The sequence below is a fragment of the Leptodactylus fuscus genome, chromosome 6 (genome assembly GCF_031893055.1).
Source record: "Leptodactylus fuscus isolate aLepFus1 chromosome 6, aLepFus1.hap2, whole genome shotgun sequence".
Lineage (NCBI taxonomy): Eukaryota > Metazoa > Chordata > Amphibia > Anura > Leptodactylidae > Leptodactylus > Leptodactylus fuscus.
Window position 1 is genome coordinate 22,552,984 of NC_134270.1, and position 21,833 is coordinate 22,574,816.

A 21,833-nucleotide genomic window follows, 5' to 3' on the forward strand; every position below is an offset into this window, starting at 1 on the left:
CAGCTTCATTTTGGAAACAAAAATTGAGTTGTTTGGTTATAAAAAAAGGCGTTATGCATGGCGTCCAAAAAGAAACAGCATTCCAAGAAAAACACATGCTACCCACTGTAAAATTTGGTGGAGGTTCCATCATGCTTTGGGGCTGTGTGGCCAATGCCGGCATCGGGAATCTTGTTGAAGTTGAGGGTCGCATGGATTCCACTCAGTATCAGCAGATTCTTGAGAATAATGTTCAAGAATCAGTGACGAAGTTGAAGTTACGCCGGGGATGGATATTTCAGCAAGACAATGATCCAAAACACCGCTCCAAATCCTCAGGCATTCATGCAGAGGAACAATTACAATGTTCTGGAATGGCCATCCCAGTCCCCAGACCTGAATATCATTGAACATCTGTGGGATGATTTGAAGCGGGCTGTCCATGCTCGGCGACCATCTAACTTAACTGAACTTGAATTGTTTGTCCAAAATACCTTTATCCAGGATCCAGGAACTGATTAAAAGCTACAGGAAGCGACTAGAGGCTGTTATCTTTGCAAAAGGAGGATCTACTAAATATTAATGTCACTTTTCTGTTGAGGTGCCCATACTTTTGCACCGGTCAAATTTTGGTTTAATGCATATTGCACATTTTCTGTTAGTACAATAAACCTCATTTCAATCCTGAAATATTACTGTGTCCATCAGTTATTAGATATATCAAACTGAAATGGCTGTTGCAAATACCAAAATATTTAGAACTAAAAATGATTAAGATTAATAGGGGTGCCCAAACTTTTTCATAGGACTGTATATATTAATTAACAATCGGAGGCACTTCCTTCCCTCCCCACCAACCTTGGCTATGTCCCCTCCCCCTCATTTGACATATTGTCAGACCCCCATCTTGGGTCTCCTCCCCCTAATTTTATATATTGTCAGACCCCCCCCCCCACACACACACAAATCTTCACTTGCCAGTGACCGGAGGCGTGGCGATGGTCGGGGACGTGGCGTCCCAATTTATTGTCATTTACATCCATAGTTTTAGTTTTACTTACAAAAGAAATGAAAATTCAGATTGACAAACATTTACAAAGAACCTCGCTACCGAAGATCCAGCTGGAGCCGAGCCCGGGGGAGGGGGCCCCAGGGCCCTCCCCCACAAACAGTCTGCAGTCATCAGTCTTAACAGTTATCATGGTGGCGCTGTGCGTCCGGTCGCTGCGTTTCCCGCGAGCCTCTCCTTTCATAGAAAGAAACGACTTTTCAGATTTCAGGTTTTTTTTTTTTCTTCCATTTGTTTTAATTACAGGAATCGTGTTAAAACACAGGACAAAAAACGCATCGGGTCCAAACTGCGTCCGGCCGGAGCGGCGCGGCTATTTTTTTTTTTTTTCGTTTTAGAAACTTTTTTTTTTCTCGTTTTCATAAGAAAAAATAATTAGTCGACAAATGAGCAGGAATAAAAAAATGTCTCTGAACAATAAATAAATACGTGAAAAAGTCTCTGAACGGTAAAGCGGCTTCTTCATTGAAGAACATGCGACATGATGCACGGAGCGATCGCCACTACTGGCTCTCCGCCTCGCCCCTCCCCCACCGCTTCTGTCGCTTTTGTCCTTTGGACAAATTAATCCTATTTTCCGAGTCTTCGTACGGCAGAGTCGACAACTATGAGGGAGATTGCAACTTGTTGTTATGGGACCTGTCGGGACAGAAAACTCGTTACACACAGTCCGACAAAGTGGCGTTATAGAAACAGGAGCGCAAACGCAACGCAGGGCAGAGTGCAAAAGTGTGTGTGTGTTTGGTGGAAGTTGGGGATTGGGACTTTTCACATGTAATCCACATATAATATTACAGTGTGGGGGAGGAGCTCGTCACCTACTATCCAGATACAATGTTACAGTGTGGGGGAGAAGCTCATCACCTGCTATCCAGATACAATGTTACAGTGTGGGGGAGGAGCTTGTCACCCACTATCCAGATACAATGTTACAGTGTAGGGAAGAAGCTCGTCACCTGCTATCCAGATACAATGTTACAGTGTGGGGGAGGAGCTTGTCACCTGCTATCCAGATACAATATTACAGTGTGGGGGAGGAGCTCGTTACCCACTATCCAGATACCATGTCCACAGACTGATACCACATTACATGTAACATTCTCAGCATAGGGACTGTCTGGAAAATTGTAAATTTTCCCTACTGCTATACAGAACATGAAGCAAAGCTTAGTCAGGCGTGAAGCTATGAACACATTAGGGAGGTGGGTGTTAAGGGGTCCGCTCATCCAATCACTCACCTGCTGGCCTTGAAAGCTTTTAACTTCTGCACGAAGAAGGACTCGAGGACTTCAGCGCTCTGGCAGAACGTGGACTCACTAGGGTTGTAATAGCGACAATTGTCAAATATTTTGGTCATGTCGGCTACAAACTCCGTCAGCTTCTTGTAGTATCGACTGCGGATCCGCTCCTCCATGGTGGCCAGGTCTGTGGAAGTACAGAGGGGCGTGAGTCAGTGACTTACCGAGGCAGGGTATCTATGGCTGGGGTAAGAGGGTCTATGTGGTTCGATACATAAAGGTTTATGACGTTACAATAGTCTACAGGCTATCAGTAACAGGAAGGACAAAGACACTGTGGCAAACACTCAGCCATGCTCAGCGGGGGGCACTGCAGACTCCTCTGCTTAGGAGATCCTCTGAAACAACACGTCAACTACACAGATCTTTTCTGTGCTGAGAGGTTGTTACAATGTGTCAGTGCAGGAAACGTCACAGTCTGAATACATTGTAACAAACCATCTGCATCTAGAGGCTAAAAACCCGTCCTGACCTTCTCCTAGCAGAGAGGAGTGCAGCTCCGGAGGAGGTTAATAAATCCCTTAATGAGGCCAATGCTGCAGATCAGAACATTCCGTTTCTGTTTTTCCTTCCAGTTTCCCGCTGAGACCCTGTGATGTGAACCACTGGACTGTGACAGGCCCTCCCCACCTCTGCTGGCCCTGGGGCCCCAGTAGCCCTCACACCACAATGTGCTGGCTCCTTCACAATTCGTAGTGTTGTCCAGGATTAGCAATGTATGTCCTGAGTAAGGGGGAACATGGCCGCCTCAGGGAAGAGGATGCAGCACAGAACCCAATGTACAATAGCCACGATGATTACCGACCCATAACATCTCACTAACCCATTGGTTCCTTGATCACCACGTAATAATCTGGAGCGTCCTCTGGGTCCACGGCCTCCAAGAACGGCCACGCCATCTTATGTGCCTGCAGGGGCAAGGAAAGTCAGAGGTCAGGACATGCAGGACTACAGAAAGTGTTATCTCTACCGGCCCCTGCAATATACCAGCTCTGCTAAGCTGTTACAGGGGATCTGTCCACAAACCTGCTGACTGTCTCCAATAGCAAAATTCAAAATACGCTGTGCAGCTCTCAAGTACAAAGTTATGTATAAACAGGTTACTACTCGAGATCAGAACAGCATAAAGAGGACCCTGAATGTCCTCATGAATGTGCGGTCTTATATACCGCTAGAAAGCAGTCAGTGCACTGTCGGTGGTAGAGATATCAGCAGAATAGTGAGCGCAGCTCTGGAGTATAATACAGGATGTAACTCAGGATCAGTATAGGATAAGTAATGTAATGTATGTACACAGTGACTGTACCAGCAGAATAGTGAGTACAGCTCTGGAGTATAATACAGGATGTAACTCAGGATCAGTACAGGATAAGTAATGTAATGTATGTACACAGTGACTGTACCAGCAGAATAGTGAGTACAGCTCTGGAGTATAATACAGGATGTAACTCAGGATCAGTACAGGATTAGTAATGTAATGTATGTACACAGTAACTGCACCAGCAGAATAGTGAGTGCAGCTCTGGAGTATAATACAGGATAAGTAATGTAATGTATGTACACAGTGACTGTACCAGCAGAATAGTGAGCGCAGCTCTGGAGTATAATACAGGATGTAACTCAGGATCAGTACAGGATAAGTAATGTAATGTATGTACACAGTGACTGCACCAGCAGAATAGTGAGTGCAGCTCTGGAGTATAATACAGGATAAGTAATGTAATGTATGTACACAGTGACTGTACCAGCAGAATAGCGAGCACAGCTCTGGGGTATAATACAGGATGTAACTCAGGATCAGTGCAGGATAAGTAATGTAATGTATGTACACAGTGACTCTACCAGCAGAATAGTGAGTGCGGCTCTGGAGTATAATACAGGATGTAACTCAGGATCAGTACAGGATAAGTAATGTATGTACACAGTGACTGTACCAGCAGAATAGTGAGTGCAGCTCTGGAGTATAATACAGGATAAGTAATGTAATGTATGTACACAGTGACTGTACCAGCAGAATAGTGAGCACAGCTCTGGAGTATAATACAGGATGTAACTCAGGATCAGTACAGGATAAGTAATGTAATGTATGTACACAGTGACTATACCAGCAGAATAGTGAGTGCAGCTCTGGAGTATAATACAGGATAAGTAATGTAATGTATGTACACAGTGACTGTACCAGCAGAATAGTGAGCGCAGCTCTGGAGTATAATACAGGATGTAACTCAGGATCAGTGCAGGATAAGTAATGTAATGTATGTACACAGTGACTGCACCAGCAGAATAGCGAGCACAGCTCTGGGGTATAATACAGGATGTAACTCAGGATCAGTGCAGGATAAGTAATGTAATGTATGTACACAGTGACTGCACCAGCAGAATAGTGAGCGCAGCTCTGGGGTATAATACAGGATGTAACTCAGGATCAGTACAGGATAAGTAATGTAATGTATGTATACAGTGACTGCACCAGCAGAACAGCGAGTACAGCTCTGGGGTATAATACAGGATGTAACTCAGGATCAGTGCAGGATATGTAATGTATGTACACAGTGACTGCACCAGCAGAATAGTGAGCGCAGCTCTGGAGTATAATACAGGATGTAACTCAGGATCAGTACAGGATAAGTAATGTAATGTATGTATACAGTGACTGCACCAGCAGAACAGCGAGTACAGCTCTGGAGTATAATACAGGATGTACTGTATTTTTCAGACTATAAGACGCACTTTTTTCCCCCCACATTAGTCCGAATGTGGGAAGTGTTGGCGGGGGTAGATGTAGGAGCGGGGTTGCAGCATCGCCTCACTCCTGCAGCGGCTCGTACATTTCTTGTTGCAGTACAGCTACTGCGTGGCGCAATTGCGGGAGCCGTTCTGTTCCCTTGATAGCCGGGAGCCTAATGAAAGCCCCCAGGCCTGTCATAAGAATATTACTATTGAGGCTTGTCTATGAACAGCATGAATAGTATTGTACAAAATCTTCCATAGATTGCTATACTGTTGTATTACAGTCTATGGGACTTGCAATCAAATGATTACAGACTCAAGCCCCCTAAGGAGGGCTAATAATAAAAAAAAACGCCACAACTCCCATATAAGACATATTTTTCCATTTTTTGCTTCTAAATTTTTTCCCCTATTTTCTCTTCTAAAACCTGGGTGCGTCTTATGGTCCAAAAAATACAACAACTCAGGATCAGTCCAGTGAAGATCATTGTATTTGTATAATGAGATTTGGGGCGGGGGCTTTGGTACACACACTGTCCATTTTGTGTAGGACATGCTTCAGTAAGTGTTCAGCATTGTTTCTTTTCTCACCTGTAATGACCTGAGAACTCGCTTCAATCCCTCATAATCCTTGTCGGTCAGTGGGCTCAGCACCGTCATGGCGTCTTCGGTAGACTGACACTCAGGACATACATACTCGTCTATGTATTCTGCTTCGCTCTGCAAAATCCCAACGCAGCGACCGTGGAACCAGTTCTGGCAGCGATCACATCCGATGTAAAATCTACACGTTCGAACACAAGAGCAGGAGGTGAGAAGAGGACACGGAAAGCGGTGACATCACACAGATCTGCGTAAAGACGAGCGGATCTCAGCTATTGACCCCCAAACATCCCTAAAGCAAAAGCTGAGAAGTCTAGGAGCCCTGTGTGCGGGCAGAGCTGCAGTACACAGGACCAGACAGCAGGGGCCGCCAACTGCTAGGAGACAAATCATTTCCCAAGTGTAAAGCAGAGAGAAAGAGTCGCGATGCTCTGCAGTCATCAGTCCAGAGAACATGCAGCACACATTATGTTTAGAGATCGCTTGTGACACATTAAAAGGGGTCACCAGTCAATCCCCTCCCCCAGTGAGGGGACAAAGCATGCTCTGGCCAGGTTAATGGAGACTCTGGAGCTAAGGAAAGGTAAAGCAACTGAGCTGCACACATCCAACGAGCGAACGCTCTAGTTAGTAGAGAAAGGTTCCCAGGACTCACTGTGAATCATCATACGGCGTCCTGCAGATACAATACAACTCCTCACTGCTGCCCTCTTGTGAGCGTTTACACTCATTGCAGATGTATACATCCACTTTCTTGGCTTCCGTCTCTGTGATGCCAACACATTCTCCGTGATACCAATTAGCACAAAGCTCACAGCCAATATAGAACCTGGAATCAATTCACAGCACAAACACCCAACAGTTGTCATTTACAGAGAAAGCAGCCGGCGCTTGTAACACTCAACACGGCTACAGCTTCCTTGGTGGATACGCTGGCACTGGGAACAACAACGGCTCCGCCAACAACAGGTGGCGAGATCCGAGAGGGGGTCATTCTAATCTGCAGCAATGAATGGAAATTCATGACCTTTTTTCTATGCAGAGGGGGAGACATTCACAGGAACCCACCCCCCAAAAAAATCAGATCAGCAGCAATGGGATTTCTGTTCTGTACCTTACAGCGTACACCACGGTGCATAAATGAATAGTGCTGGTGAACAGAAGAAACTTTATTATATATCTTATTAAAGAAATAGGTCTCCTTCACTTATCAGGCTGAATTACATTCTACATATTAGTCTAGGAAAAGCGGAGGGTGGATAGAAAAGACACTCAAATAATTGCTGCTCCTCTACTAGGTTGTAGATGAGAGGCTACCGGTGCACAGAATGAAACAATAGATTGATCAGGCATCGGCAGCAGCCTCCTCTTCCACCCCTCTCTTCTCCATAGAGCTCTATGTGTGAGGTTGATAACGGCTTAATAAATGGTGAAGGAAACAGATCTCCTTAATAAGATATATTACAAAGTTTCTTATATTCACCTGTACTATCCATTAATGATGAATTGTTTAGAACTGAAGGTGCACTTTAAAATGTTGCAACTACACTACCCCAACTGATCTGTACTGTCCTACTTATTGTTATTAAGGCCGTGCTCCTTAGTGTTATGGCAGTTCAGTACACTGAGAAAGGCCTTGTTGTTCACGGAAGATCTCCACTGAAAATCATTGAGGGGACTGGAATCTATGATGGAAAAAAGCTCTGCATTTATCCTCTAGTGATCCTGAGTTACATCCTGTATTATACTCCAGAGCTGCGCTCACTATTCTGCTGGTGCAGTCACTGTGTACATACATTACTTATCCTGTACTGATCCTGAGTTACATCCTGTATTATACTCCAGAGCTGCGCTCAATATTCTGCTGGTACAGTCACTGTGTACATACATTACTTATCCTGTACTGATCCTGAGTTACATCCTGTATTATACTCCAGAGCTGCACTCACTGTTCTGCTGGTACAGTCACTGTGTACATACATTACATTACTTATCCTGTACTGATCCTGAGTTACATCCTGTATTATACTCCAGAGCTGCGCTCACTATTCTGCTGGTGCAGTCACTGTGTACATACATTACTTATCCTGTACTGATCCTGAGTTATATCCTGTATTATACTCCAGAGCTGCGCTCACTATTCTGCTGGTGCAGTCACTGTGTACATACATTACATTACTTATCCTGTACTGATCCTGAGTTACATCCTGTATTATACTCCAGAGCTGCGCTCACTGTTCTGCTGGTGCAGTCACTGTGTACATACATTACATTACTTATCCTGTACTGATCCTGAGTTACATCCTGTATTATACTCCAGAGCTGCGCTCACTATTCTGCTGGTACAGTCACTGTGTACATACATTACTTATCCTGTACTGATCCTGAGTTACATCCTGTATTATACTCCAGAGCTGCACTCACTATTCTGCTGGTACAGTCACTGTGTACATACATTACATTACTTATCCTGTACTGATCCTGAGTTACATCCTGTATTATACTCCAGAGCTGTGCTCACTATTCTGCTGGTGCAGTCACTGTGTACTTACATTACATTACTTATCCTGTATTATACTCCAGAGCTGCGCTCACTATTCTGCTGGTACAGTCACTATGTACATACATTACATTACTTATCCTGTACTGATCCTGAGTTACATCCTGTATTATACTCCAGAGCTGCGCTCACTATTCTGCTGGTGCAGTCACTGTGTACATACATTACTTATCCTGTACTGATCCTGAGTTATATCCTGTATTATACTCCAGAGCTGCGCTCACTATTCTGCTGGTGCAGTCACTGTGTACATACATTACTTATCCTGTACTGATCCTGAGTTATATCCTGTATTATACTCCAGAGCTGCGCTCACTATTCTGCTGGTGCAGTCACTGTGTACATACATTACATTACTTATCCTGTACTGATCCTGAGTTACATCCTGTATTATACTCCAGAGCTGCACTCACTATTCTGCTGGTGCAGTCACTGTGTACATACATTACATTACTTATCCTGTACTGATCCTGAGTTACATCCTGTATTATACTCCAGAGCTGCGCTCAATATTCTGCTGGTACAGTCACTGTGTACATACATTACATTACTTATCCTGTACTGATCCTGAGTTACATCCTGTATTATACTCCAGAGCTGCACTCACTATTCTGCTGGTGCAGTTACTGTGTACATACATTACATTACTTATCCTGTACTGACCCTGAGTTACATCCTGTATTATACTCCAGAGCTGCACTCACTATTCTGCTGGTGCAATCACTGTGTACATACATTACATTACTTATCCTGTACTGATCCTGAGTTACATCCTGTATTATACTCCAGAGCTGCGCTCACTATTCTGCTGGTGCAGTCACTGTGTACATACATTACTTATCCTGTACTGATCCTGAGTTACATCCTGTATTATACTCCAGAGCTGCGCTCAATATTCTGCTGGTACAGTCACTGTGTACATACATTATATTACTTATCCTGTACTGATCCTGAGTTACATCCTGTATTATACTCCAGAGCTGCACTCACTATTCTGCTGGTGCAGTTACTGTGTACATACATTACATTACTTATCCTGTACTGACCCTGAGTTACATCCTGTATTATACTCCAGAGCTGCACTCACTATTCTGCTGGTGCAATCACTGTGTACATACATTACATTACTTATCCTGTACTGATCCTGAGTTACATCCTGTATTATACTCCAGAGCTGCGCTCACTATTCTGCTGGTGCAGTCACTGTGTACATACATTACTTATCCTGTACTGATCCTGAGTTATATCCTGTATTATACTCCAGAGCTGCGCTCACTATTCTGCTGGTGCAGTCACTGTGTACATACATTACTTATCCTGTACTGATCCTGAGTTACATCCTGTATTAGACTCCAGAGCTGCGCTCACTATTCTGCTGGTGCAGTCACTGTGTACATACATTACTTATCCTGTACTGATCCTGAGTTACATCCTGTATTATACTCCAGAGCTGCGCTCACTATTCTGCTGGTGCAGTCACTGTGTACATACATTACTTATCCTGTACTGATCCTGAGTTACATCCTGTATTAGACTCCAGAGCTGTGCTCACTATTCTGCTGGTACAGTCACTGTGTACATACAGTACATTACATTACTGATCCTGAGTTACATCCTGTATTATACTCCAGAGCTGGGCTCACTATTCTCATGGTGACTAATATTTCACACCCCCATGAATAGAAGTGCAACCCCTCTGCACAGAAAGCACTTATGACGGCAACCAATACACAATTACATGCAGAACACAATATGGCAGGGACCAGGCAGGACTACAGATGGGGACCCCAATAATGAAACTTTATCATACACTGCCCCCAGAACCGACTCTGTCAGCCGCACAACCCCTACAACAGGCACAATGACCAATGAAATCTAAGGGGAAGACAAACACTTCCTCCCAGGGGAACACCATGCACAAGACACAACACGAATGGACCGTACCACAAAAGTAAATGAGCAGGACACAGGCTCAGGTCAGAGAATGAGCATCATGGCAGCAGGAGGAGGATGACCAGTACACAATGTCCCCACTTACCTTCACCTGACCCCGTACGGCACACCTAGAACAAGAGCTGAGCTGGGGGAGGGGACCCTGGATATAGGAGATGGCATGTACAACAATTACACAAAAACAACGACATGGACCAGGACCACAGTCTCCTGTCACCTGCAGAGTAGCAAGAGTTGGAGGGTCCCAGGTGGTCGGGATATCACAAGGAGGTTCAATGACTTACTGACACAAGCTGTGACTGAGCCCCTGCACTAGTGAATGAGTCTTCCATGGTGTGAAGTATTAGATCATGCAACAAACTACACTCCCCCTGCGCAGTGCAGCTCCGGTGACGCCCACACAGAGAACGCCGAGTCTGGGGGCTATCCACAAAGGAAGCTGGGCTGACACAACAACACAAATACACTGATGGGAAACAGACATTTCATGTGTGGGGTCTCCTGGTAGTGACTGCAGGGCATAGACTGTGTGTGCTGCAGACGGGGACATCACATATGGTGAATACCGCTGTCTTATAGAGGGGCGAATGGAGGGGGGGGGGGGGGGGATAAACTAATGACATGAGTGGAAGTGTCCCAAAACCCTGGAGCAGAGCAGTTTAATGGGGAAGTACAGATCAGGATGCAAAATGCAAACGCCCCCCATGTGACAAGAGGATGTACCCCTGGACCATGGGCCAGTAGATTCTCGTGATCTTTTGCCATCAGTCTGTGTGTATGAGAATGGAGGATAGCCCTACTGCCCTGTTCACACTTTCACTTTCCAGGGCTCTATATCCCTGGGGGGAGAGAATACATATAGGTATACAGCAGACTATATGTCCTGGCGCTGCACTACTGCCTGAGGTGGCGATATATGCATGTATGTCCTTGCAAGTAACAGGACACCACTCACTTGGACTCGTCGTAGGGAGTCTTGCAGATGCAGTAGAGTTTGTTGTCCTTCTTGTTGTCTTTTGAGGTAGAGGAAATGATTTTCTTCTTTTTCGACTTGGAAGGATGATGATGCTCCTTCTCCTCTTCCCTCTTCCGTTTGTGGCAAGAGGTGGGTACAGAGGTGGGCGATGTGGGTGACGGCCTGTGTACAGGGGGCGGTGGAGGTGGGGGCGGTGAGGGCAGTGGGGGTGATTGTGGAGGCGGCGGAGGGGGGGCAGCAGCGGCGGCGGCAGCGGCCAGTGCTCGCTCCTTCTCTTTCTTGATTTTATGCAGATCTTTCTTCAGCTCCTCCTGTCAACAGATCAGAGTTTTAGGATATTTATTACTCCAACATTCCCCTCCCAATGGCGGTGGCAGACTAGACGCACCTGCACCTCGATCTGCAGCTCCTTGTCTAGGAGCGCCCTTTTCTTCAGGATCTCAGCCTTCAGCTGCTCCTTGTGCTTGAAGAGCAGGGCTGAGAGTTTGCTGGCGTTCTGCCGGCTCTTCTTCTGCTCCACGTTCTCCTCTCGCTTGCGTTTCTTTGCCGCCTGTTTTTCTTCCTTGTCAATCTTATCAAGGATGTATTTCATCACCTGGTTACACACGATCATCCTGAAAGGCACAAATCTATTACTGCCATGTCACCCCCTATCATCCCGAGAAATAAGACAGACTGCTCACTAGGGATCTGCAGCCCTAACAATCAGACTGAACTCTGTGCCGACCGCCGCGGATCATACGACAGAGCACAGACTCCCACCTCTGATTCTCCTCTCTTTCCACGGGTGTCATGGTCTTCTTCTGCTTCAGGTGCTCGATCACAGCGTTCTGCTTCATCACAACCTATGGGACAGACAGAGAGTGATTACTGTTCCCAATTACACAACGCATTGCTCCATCTGTTACACCAGGGGCTTGGGGTTATCACATGACCTCTTTCTGGGCTTCTGATTGGCAGATTTAGCGCTGTGTCCCTTTAGCCATTTTCAATCAGACCTCAGCGCCCAATCTCCTGCCCTATTCATATCAATAGGGATACCTGACGTTCCATGCCAGCGCGGGATAATGGCTGTCCCATCTCAACAGGAAAAAAATGTAAATGTCAGACTGCTCCAGTTATGTCTCTGGCAGATATGTATATGATTACCGGTGTGAGCTGAACAGATCCTGAGCCACAAGAGGGATAAAAGTGCTCCCCCACTCCCCTATAAATAGGCTCTCAGAGGCTACTTTTGGGTAGCGTACCTATTTGTCAGAGATGAATGACTGCTAATCATGCCTGTATGACACAATGACATTTTCCATGTTGACAGACTGTGTGTGTGTGTGTGTGAGAAGCAGAACTTGTTTCCCGAATTGCCCGTCATCTAGGCCATTCTGAGATGGTTGTTAGATGCAGTGGGCACGCACGCGGGCACGTACACAGCAAACAGTCAGACAAATCACCGGTACAGTGGATCATTTGATCTGCTGACAAGAACAAGCAGATTCCCATTTCCTTGACCTCCTCCCAGACACAGATGACACCTTTATTACCCTCCCTCCCCAGATCATCAGCGGGCAAATATGTGCCACAAAATACCATAGGGAACCTGTATACCCCCAAACCCAACCGTATCTCATCCAGGCTAGAGGTGCCCAACAGGGTCCTATCGCCTCTGCCTAATTATACAGTCCTTTTTCAGGAATATTGTGATCGCTTACATATATTATTACGTCACACTGAGAAAGCTGCAATACATTAGGATTTCTTTAGTCAATGAGTATATATGACAAGAAGTAGTGTATATAGATAAGGAGAATTCCCATCACTTTAGCTTTGGAGAATGTGACCCCCTCCCCCCCACACCTGCTTCTGGATGATCTCGCTCTGGTTGGTGCCTTGCAGCGTCTGCTCTCTCTTCACCTCCTGCTTCTTCTTGTTCTGCTGTTCTTGGATCTGCTTGATCCGCTGCAGATGCTCCTGTACACTGGATGCTTGCACAGTCACCACATTTTGGATCTGGTGTGCCTGTGTTGTCCCAGCCTGTTGGATCTGGAAAGGCAGCTGCAGTTTGATTTGCTGGGGAATTCCTCCTTGCTGAATCTGAGCCATCACCTGAGGGGGAAGATGGGAGAGAACCTGCACTTGCTGGTGGAGTTGGGGCATTGTAATGACCTGTGTCTGAGCGGGCTGAATCTGTACTTGTGCCCGGGGTGGAGACTGTACAGTCACTTGGTTTGCCGGCTGAATGTGCGCCTGAGACTTTGGCTGGTTGGCAGCCTGAAGCGGTGGTGACTGAATGTGGAATGAAGCTGGCAGAGTCATCTGAATTGAGGGGTGTGTTTGGCTTGGATTGGGGGGCAAAGTCTGAACTTGGGGTCGGCTAAGAAGCTGAGGTTGTGCTGAGGGTTGTGACCCCATCTGGACCTGGGATGTGGGAACATGAGCAGCATTTGTTGTCTCCGAGCCATGTGCTGGAAATGTCTGTGGTGAAGCCTCTGCTACCGACATGGGAAGTCCCGGTGCGGCAGTCACTGGCGGTTTCTGCTGTCCATCGTCTGAAGTCCCAGCAGAGTGCGAGGCTTGTGGAGGCAGCGAGGGAACCTGTGATGGGATCTGATCTGTCTGAGCTGGTAGCGTAGAAGAGTCTGTACATTGAGGCAGGGGCTGTGACGACTGGGTCGGACCCAATGGGGGAGGAATAGACTGGCTGTTCTGACCCTGGACTGCAGGTTTCTGTTCACATGATGAAGACACTACAAGAAAAATGAAAAACATAATATATAAGCAAAACAATTTAGAGTGAGGATGTAATCATTGAATGGGCCGGTCACCTACCTGCTGTGGTAGTGGAGGTGGCAGTCGTGCTGGCTGGTGTGGAGCCCGGAGGCAGCGGAGTAAACAAGAACCTTTGGATGGTACCATTGGGCATTGCAGCTTGCATTAACTGCTGCCCGGGGCTGGGGATTACGGTTACTCCTTGCGGTATTAACTGCAGCTGTCCGGTGGTCTGTCCTTGACCTTGGACCACAACAGTGAGGCTCTGGTTTCCACCCTGCACGACACAAGCATTAGCTGTAGAAGATGAGAAACCATGCACCAAACCAAGCACCGCAAACCCACATCTTACCTGCTGCTGGGTGAGCTGTGTAAGCTGAGCCATGGTCAGTTTCACTTGCCCCTGCTGAGGAGGTCTAGTAGCCTGCGGGGTGGTGGCCTGTGGCTGGGCTTGTTGTACTGGTGTTCCCACCTTAAGTCCTCCACTGGAAACCGCTGTCCCTAAGGGCATAGTAGTGGTGACGGGCTGACCCCTTATGATCTGCGTTACCACCTGCTGCGGCTGACCTACAAGACATACCGATTGTAAGTGCATTAGAATTATACAGTTACAATGTTACAGCTGGGGATCGCAGGAGCGTCACTTACCAGACTGCAGGATCCCTTGTTGCACCATTAGCGGGGTGCGCATAATGGGCTTTGCCACTGAAGAGTGCTGCAAGGAAGGCGTCCTGATCACAGTCACCGCGGGCCGGATCTGTGCGCCGGCAGTAATCACCTGCAAGAGGACACAGGAGCGGCGGCTCATTATCATTGTCACGCCTCATTCAGACAGTGCACATCTGGCATTTTCTGCATGTACGCACCTGTTGGGTGGTTGTAGTGGTACCAGTAGTTCCCATATTGTTAGGCCTGATGGAGACTGTTGCCGTCCGCGGCTGGAACGTTGTAAAAGTTTGCTGCACGCCTGTAGTGGACGGTATGATGCCCAACACCTTCTGCTGCACCTGGACGACACCTGAACGGACAGAGGAAGAGTTGTGAGACAAGACAGAGCCGCAGCGAGACAACGGGAGATGACGCAACACTTGTCCCTACCTCCCTGCGACGAGGGCACGTTCACTGCTAATATCTTGCTATTGGCCGGCAGTGGCAGCTTAGTGAGGACCTTCCCGGCCACAGACACTGGACTTCCACTTATTTGGAAGGTTTGGCCTGAGGTGGTGATAGACGTGGCGGATGAAACCTCTGTGTTTGCAGCTACAAAACACAAAGCATCCGACAGCGGTCAGTGACAGCCACCCCTGCATACACTAATGCTACTGCTCTGCACTTTCTGTAATTGTCACCCCCTCTTTTCCCTCTGCTAATATTAAGCACTTGGTAGAACTCTCCCCAATTACCAGTGGTGGTCTGTCCCTGCTTGACCCACGTAGCAAACGTCTGGTGGAAGTTCTTGTTCTGCTGGAATGATACGGTGGCCGGAGATGCAACTTTGGTTGCCAGCACTACTTTTGTCCCTGGGGTGACAGAACCGGCTAAGGAGCCCATGACCACTTTGTGTGGTGTGGTAAGAGTGGACAGGGTGGTGCTGGTGGTGACCACGCTTGTAGACCCAGTGGGGAGTGGTAATTGTTTCTGCTGCTCCAACCGTTTCTGAAAGGAAAGATTACTGTGAAATAACTAAATACCATCCTGAACACAATGCCCCCCAAAGGCCGCTGAGGACATGTCACCTACCTGCTGGGCTGTCAGACGCTGCTGCTTTAGTTGTGCGTCCACTTGGGATTTCACATCTTCTCCTTTCTTCAAGTCACCCCCCTTATTCTCTCCAGAGTAGATCTTCTCCTTCTCCACCCTAAAAAACCAAAAACAAAAATAGTGGTTGTAGCATTTGTAGCCATTGGTAATGAGAGATCAAGACCTGGTGAGTCCTCATAGTCACATGCTGCTGTTGTCCAGCCCCATCCAGTGATAAGGAAATTTCTAGAAACAAATCTGCCACATGTGAACACACCCCAGCTTCGTGGAGCTGGGTGACACGTACCTCTCTGAAAAGCACTTGATCTCCCACAGCTCCAGCTCATCCTCAGTCACCCAGGTCTCCAGAATAATTGGACCTGTCTGTTTAGGGGTCTCTGGTCTTTTGGGGCGCAGTGCGCTGGATCGGAGCCCCTTCCTCTGAGGAGTTGGAGTTTCTGTGATATGAAGGTATAATATTACTTTTCTGCAGGGACGGTCTGTCAGCAGGATGACGCTGGTGTTCTGGTTCTTACCTTTTGGCGTCTCTGGAACACCAATGGGACAAATGATCTTCCTGATACAGTACTCGGAGCGGATCCCATACGGGCCAACATCTCTCCTCTTGATAATTTCGGTGGTGGTGATTTCAGTCTCAGAGGACTCTAAGAGAGACATATCATCATGAAGACCATGTAAGCAATCAGGAAGCAGAGGGGTCACGTGTGGGGAGAAGAATACCTGTGCGTGTAATGCTCCCGCCTGGAGGGGGTTTAGCAGCCATGTCATCCCACCGTAAACTGGCCCAGAGGAGACGCAGCATCAGACTCACACCAGCCAGAGACTTCACGGTTTGCAAACGATACCTGTAATAAAAATGTGGGTTATAATACAGTATACAGGGGAACACTCACAATATATATAACCATACCCACAGGTCACACTAGAACTAGTCTCCTCAGTCCAAGCAGCAGAACTAGGGATTGTTTGTTGGCAGGGCCACTTTAAGAGCATGTTCACAAGCTGCAGTACAATAGTTATTGTCTCATGTCACAGAAGCTGATGGGTAAGATCTATTAATGGGCTTAACATGTTAACCCTCATGACAACACTGCCTGGTGTGAAGTCAATCATAGCAAGCAGATAAGTTACGTACCTCCAGGTTATTCCGAATGTGGGACGAGGTGAAGGATACGGCCATATATCATGCACGGGTTTAGCGTTATAACTGAAGTAGGGCACTTCCCGCATACCCCCTCTCCTCGACAACTTTTTGAGGTCATCAGTCGGCAGGACGAAGATGCTCTTTTTGTTGCTCTTGGTGACAAATTTCCTGTACGATGGGAGTGCTGTCCCTGACCGGGACTTTTTAGGTTTGGAGAACTTCATGAGCCGCACCCGGTCCTTTGTGGAGTATTCTTTACTGACCGTCATCATGGAAGAGATGGTGCCAGATGGGGAGGTCACAGAGTCGGACATAGTTGCGGTCACCACGGTTTTGCTTTGCTCTTTGATGGACACCATGCTTTCTTCGCTTGGATTTGCCGCAGTGATTTTGGTCACCGTTGTGGTTGTGGTGCTTGACGAACATGTGTTCTCTGAGGTCGAAACCTCCTGCTTGGAGGACTCACCGCACACCTCCATGACTGTCCTAGATGTTGACACAGTGGTGGTTGTAGTGGTCACTTGTGTCACAACCGTTTGGATTTTCACCTCTCCGTTCACAGTGTCCTGGGACAAACCATTTTGCTGTATGGAATCGTTACTGAGGCTGGACTCCTCCGCGGAGGTCACAGGAGAGGAGGCGCTCTTCTCAGGCTCCACCGCATCACTAGAGTTAGTCAGTGACTCATTAGAAGCCTCCAGGTTTTGCTCCTGGCAGATCTGCGGCGCTCTGTCCTCTGCAGCTGTCTCTGAATCTTTATCTGCAGAGACCCCATTTTTATCCTCCTCTTCCTCCATGTCAATGTCTCCATTCATAAATGCTTTCACTTTCACGCCATGTTCACCAAGAGACTTTGAGACATTGTTCACCTTTGGCTCGATTTCCTGGAGGGGAGGGCTGTCGGACAACTCGTGGCTTTTCTTAGGGAACACATCCTTCCCGTTCACCTGGGATGTGATGACTTCGGCCTTTTTCTTGGGGCAGTCTGTACAGTTATTTGTTGGGCTGTCCTCCTGGTCTCCATTGGTGGACTGCTTAGTACCGTCCTCTTGGTGGACCATGTCCATACTTTCGCCTTCAGGATCTGACCATTCCTCCAGAATTCTGGTGCGTCTTTCATCCTCTCTATCATGGTGCACAGATTTATCATTGACTAGTTCTGGACTCTGCTTGTCCTTCTTTGCATCATGTACATCCACCTTGGCCTCTGCCTGAATACTGGAAGACCTGTTGTCTGTACTGGTAAGAGTCTTGTCTTTGGTTTCTCGGGTCCTGTCTGGAAAGTAATTGTTCTGAGATGATAAACTGTCTTCACTTTCTGCAGTGCTACATTTGCTTTGTGCAGTCTCGGTGTTGTTGGGGTCCTCGCTGCCAGGAGGTTCCCGTTTTATTTCAGTAGATGTGGTGATGTCGTCATCATCAGCATCATCCATGTTCAGTTTCCGGGAAACAGTCCTGTTATCAGTTCCCGGTAAGGAGACGCTCTCCTTTGAAGCGCTCCCCTGTTTTAGTCTCTCCAATCGCTGCTTTTCCTCATAAGTGAATTGTCTCTCCCTGCGCTCCAGTAAGACATCAAGGCGAGAAGATTTCACCTTCTTCTTATACCAAGTCCTCATCTGAAAGCCGAGGCTCACGTTGATTAAATCCGCATCTGGAAAAGGTCCCTCTTGTTTGATGGATGCCGTGTCCACCTCCATGGGCTCGTCTTTTATGGGATCAAGATCTTCAAGTCCTGAAGGTATAAAGCACAACAACATGTCTAGAGTGAGCACAGTCTGAAGAAGGAACAAAGGAAAGAAGCAGCGACTCTGCAGTCCTAAGATACTGGGATTAACAAGACTACAATTGAGGAGGAAAGGGAACATAGAGAGGATTTCTTTATATAAATGTCTGGACCACTGTATAAGCAATGCTACCTCCTATCCCACCCCTGTTACCTCGTGTGTGTCCCCACCTCATAGATTGTAAGCTCTCAATCCCATTGTGTGAATTGATTATTTCTCTGTAATGTATCTCTTTGTCTCTATTTGAACCCTACAACAGCGCTGTACAGCGCTGCGGACTACGTGGGCGCTATATAAATAAAATGTATTATTATATTTCTCTGTTTTTTTTGTAATGTGACAAAACACAGGGCTAAGCGAGAGGAGGAGATGAAATAAGGAAGCACTGGGATGTTTCTTCTGGAGCATTTACAGTCAAATCTAATTTGTTGGCAAAACATATCATAATAAAGGAATATTCTGGGACTGGGATATGGATTGCTGCTGTCGCTTCATGATTTACCAAGCACAGTGCCATACATTGTAATGGCTGTGCTTGGTATTGCAATGAATCCCTATTCATTTCAATAGGACAGAACTGAAGTAGGGCCTTGTAACCAATGGACGTCATGTCACTGCCTGAGAAGAAGACGTGCAGCTCAATATCATCGCCCCAGAATATCCCTTTAACACTACAGGAAAGAAGCAAACAAATGAGGACGCTATAGCTTTAAATCCAACAATTTGCACAAGATAGTCTGGCGGTGTGATGCTGTTCTTCACCATCGCCTGCAGGCCAGGGCATGTGTTCTTGTTTTCCTCTGTTGTGCAGCTGAAGGGGTGATAGTAAAGGACCCCTAGAATAAGATGACATGGCAGCTTGACAGGACCTGGAACGTACACGCTGTCGATCTTACCTCTTCCTGTAGAGAAGCCATCCTCATCTTCCTCCTTATGTTCCATCTCACTTGTATCATCTGGATCTTTTATTTGGTCCTTGTGATCTTTCTCCTCCTTCATGGTCTGGTCTGCAGCAGGATCGGGTTTTATCTCCTCATCCTCATTCTTATCACTGGTCTCCATTGCACTTTCTCCTTTTCCTAAGATTAGAGGAGAAATTAATATTCTCCTAGTAGGAATGTGTGTATAAATATATATCATTTTTATTTTAATTTGCATGCTCTTCCAGCAGGGGGCACTCACTCACCCAAAATTTTCCTGTAGTTGACATTTGTGTTTCCAGGAAATCGTGGCAGAAACCGTTGGACGTGCGTTTTACTGACCCAACTCCAGCCCCCGTATCCAGTCACCCGGTACTCCTCCCCCTTCTGTTTCCAGACCTGAAATCCAGCAGAAAGTTATGAACCTGGAAGAATAAGGCAGCAGCGAACACCGCAGGGGTCAGGCAGTCATACCTGGTGCTTTATGGGAAAGGTGTACTTGACCCAGGTGGCCTGCTGCATGCTCTCCTCCTCCTCCTGTTTCCGTTCCTTCTTTTTTGCTTTGTCTTTCTCTTCCCTTTCCATTGAGGTCATCCTCCGTAACCTGGAAACAAGTCGTCTTTAGTCTGACAGCCAAGCCCCTGTAATAGCACTGCATTTCATGTGATAAAAGCAGCCATGACAAACCTTGTGTGGCCCAGAGAATCCTTCCAAATCGGCAGCATGACGACCGGTTTAATGGCGCACTCCAGTATCGCCAGTGCTAGTGCAAATTCCCGAGGTTTACTGCACATCTGCACCGCCTTGATCCAGTTTGCCCTGTAATACAGATAGGGTAACATAACATGATCTATAGCTTACAATAAGCAGAAAACCAACCAAAGGCCCTGGACCGTTACCTGTGCGAGGCCCAGTTAGGGTGAAGGAAAGGGGCCGGAATGTTGTTCTCCAGCTGGACGATGGTAAGCCTCAGTGTGGATATAGTCAATACCTTAGACCCGTGCACGGAGCCGTTCCACTTAAACTCTCCAGTGGGCGAGAGGCAGAACTTATGAGACAGATGTCGCCTCTTGTCATGGTCCTCCCTGTGCTGGTGCTTGTTCAGAGCGTAGGAGTTGGTGGTGTACTGGTTGTGGTACATGCGATACTTGCCCTCTTGCCCGAGCTTGAAGTAATTGCTCAAGACGCCCCTCATGACCACATCCTTTCTGGTGCTCAGTCGGGAGATCTCACCTTGAGAATTTACCACCAAGACCTGTAACGGGGAAATGAAGACAAGTTAATAATGTAAAAGAGCGATGCGGCAGCAGGGGCTGGAGTGTCCAGCTGGGGGTCCTGCAACTAAAAGCAGCTTCTTCTACGAGGTTTGTAAGTGTGCACAGCTCTCAGACTCAGGAACACCTCGAAAAGTAGAAAAAAAAAACAATGAAATTACTAATTTTCTTAAAAAGTAGCCAGAACCAAAAGGAGGGACCAGTCATGTCCTCGATCACCTTCATGTTCACAGAATCCGTCACCACACAGATAAGGACCTTAGGTCTACAGACACCAGAAAGCAGGAGGTGAACAGAAAGGCCCAGAGAGCAGAGCCGGAGGTGTCCTGCTGAGTGCGGCTGCTCCGCGGGTGGCCGATACAGAACACAAACCTCTCTGCCTTCCTTATAAATCTTATTTGCTTCCTGGACTGCGGCACTGAACTGGTGATTCTTCAACAGACTTAACTTGCTGTCGGGGTTCCTCAGCCGTGTCACCATCCTGGAGTAGGTCCTCAAGGGACTCTGAAAATCCACTGTGTCTGTTGAACTCTTCTCCAACTTCCCATCCCCCAAAACTAAAAAGAGCAAAAAATTTGGAAGAGGTTAACCCTACGGTATCAGCCATTTTGAGCAGGTTCGCTCTCCACCTGTTCATGCACTCACCTGTCTCCTCAGACTTCTGGGGAGGTTTACTGCCACCGTCCCCCTGCTGTTCAGGTGCAGTACTGCTGGCACGGCTGTCATCTGACTGTGGAGCGGGAGTAGTCGTAGCACCAGGGGCGACTTCTGAAGGGTCTAACAATGTGGGAGATTGTGTTTACTCACATCAGCTTATACAGAGAAGATCATCAGACACCAGAATGAGGACAAGTACCTGAGGTGGCAGGGGCTGCTGGCTCTGGGGTCTTACCCTCTGTCACTGCACCGCTATCAGTGGTCGGAGGATTCTCGGGGTCTTTAGCTGGAGTTTCTAAGGCTTTGCAGTCAGAGGTGGCCACAACTTCCTCTGTGCTGCTTTTTTCAGCCTCTGTGCCCTC

The 21,833-nt window shown here is 47.1% G+C and overlaps 1 protein-coding gene across 1 annotated transcript in view; it reads right to left on the reverse strand.

Annotated features, from left to right (window-relative positions):
* Positions 1–989: 989 nt before the first annotated feature.
* BPTF (bromodomain PHD finger transcription factor) overlaps positions 990–21,833 on the reverse strand; it is a 35,588-nt gene continuing 14,744 nt past the window's right edge. Inside the window, exons 5-32 of the mRNA XM_075279532.1 lie at positions 21,671–21,832; positions 21,460–21,591; positions 21,187–21,371; positions 20,440–20,795; positions 20,228–20,359; positions 20,015–20,144; positions 19,807–19,939; positions 19,517–19,699; positions 16,828–18,568; positions 16,413–16,537; positions 16,208–16,336; positions 15,979–16,129; positions 15,672–15,789; positions 15,335–15,587; positions 15,030–15,191; positions 14,798–14,949; positions 14,580–14,709; positions 14,284–14,498; positions 13,992–14,208; positions 13,020–13,909; positions 11,931–12,013; positions 11,557–11,782; positions 11,148–11,479; positions 6,335–6,508; positions 5,668–5,860; positions 3,170–3,254; positions 2,287–2,473; positions 990–1,687 (exon numbers count right to left, since the gene is read on the reverse strand). Of these exons, the coding sequence (XP_075135633.1) occupies positions 1,654–1,687; positions 2,287–2,473; positions 3,170–3,254; positions 5,668–5,860; positions 6,335–6,508; positions 11,148–11,479; positions 11,557–11,782; positions 11,931–12,013; positions 13,020–13,909; positions 13,992–14,208; positions 14,284–14,498; positions 14,580–14,709; positions 14,798–14,949; positions 15,030–15,191; positions 15,335–15,587; positions 15,672–15,789; positions 15,979–16,129; positions 16,208–16,336; positions 16,413–16,537; positions 16,828–18,568; positions 19,517–19,699; positions 19,807–19,939; positions 20,015–20,144; positions 20,228–20,359; positions 20,440–20,795; positions 21,187–21,371; positions 21,460–21,591; positions 21,671–21,832 (7,010 nt within the window). The 3' untranslated portion in view covers positions 990–1,653. The remainder of the gene's footprint in view (positions 1,688–2,286; positions 2,474–3,169; positions 3,255–5,667; positions 5,861–6,334; positions 6,509–11,147; positions 11,480–11,556; positions 11,783–11,930; positions 12,014–13,019; positions 13,910–13,991; positions 14,209–14,283; positions 14,499–14,579; positions 14,710–14,797; positions 14,950–15,029; positions 15,192–15,334; positions 15,588–15,671; positions 15,790–15,978; positions 16,130–16,207; positions 16,337–16,412; positions 16,538–16,827; positions 18,569–19,516; positions 19,700–19,806; positions 19,940–20,014; positions 20,145–20,227; positions 20,360–20,439; positions 20,796–21,186; positions 21,372–21,459; positions 21,592–21,670; position 21,833) is intronic.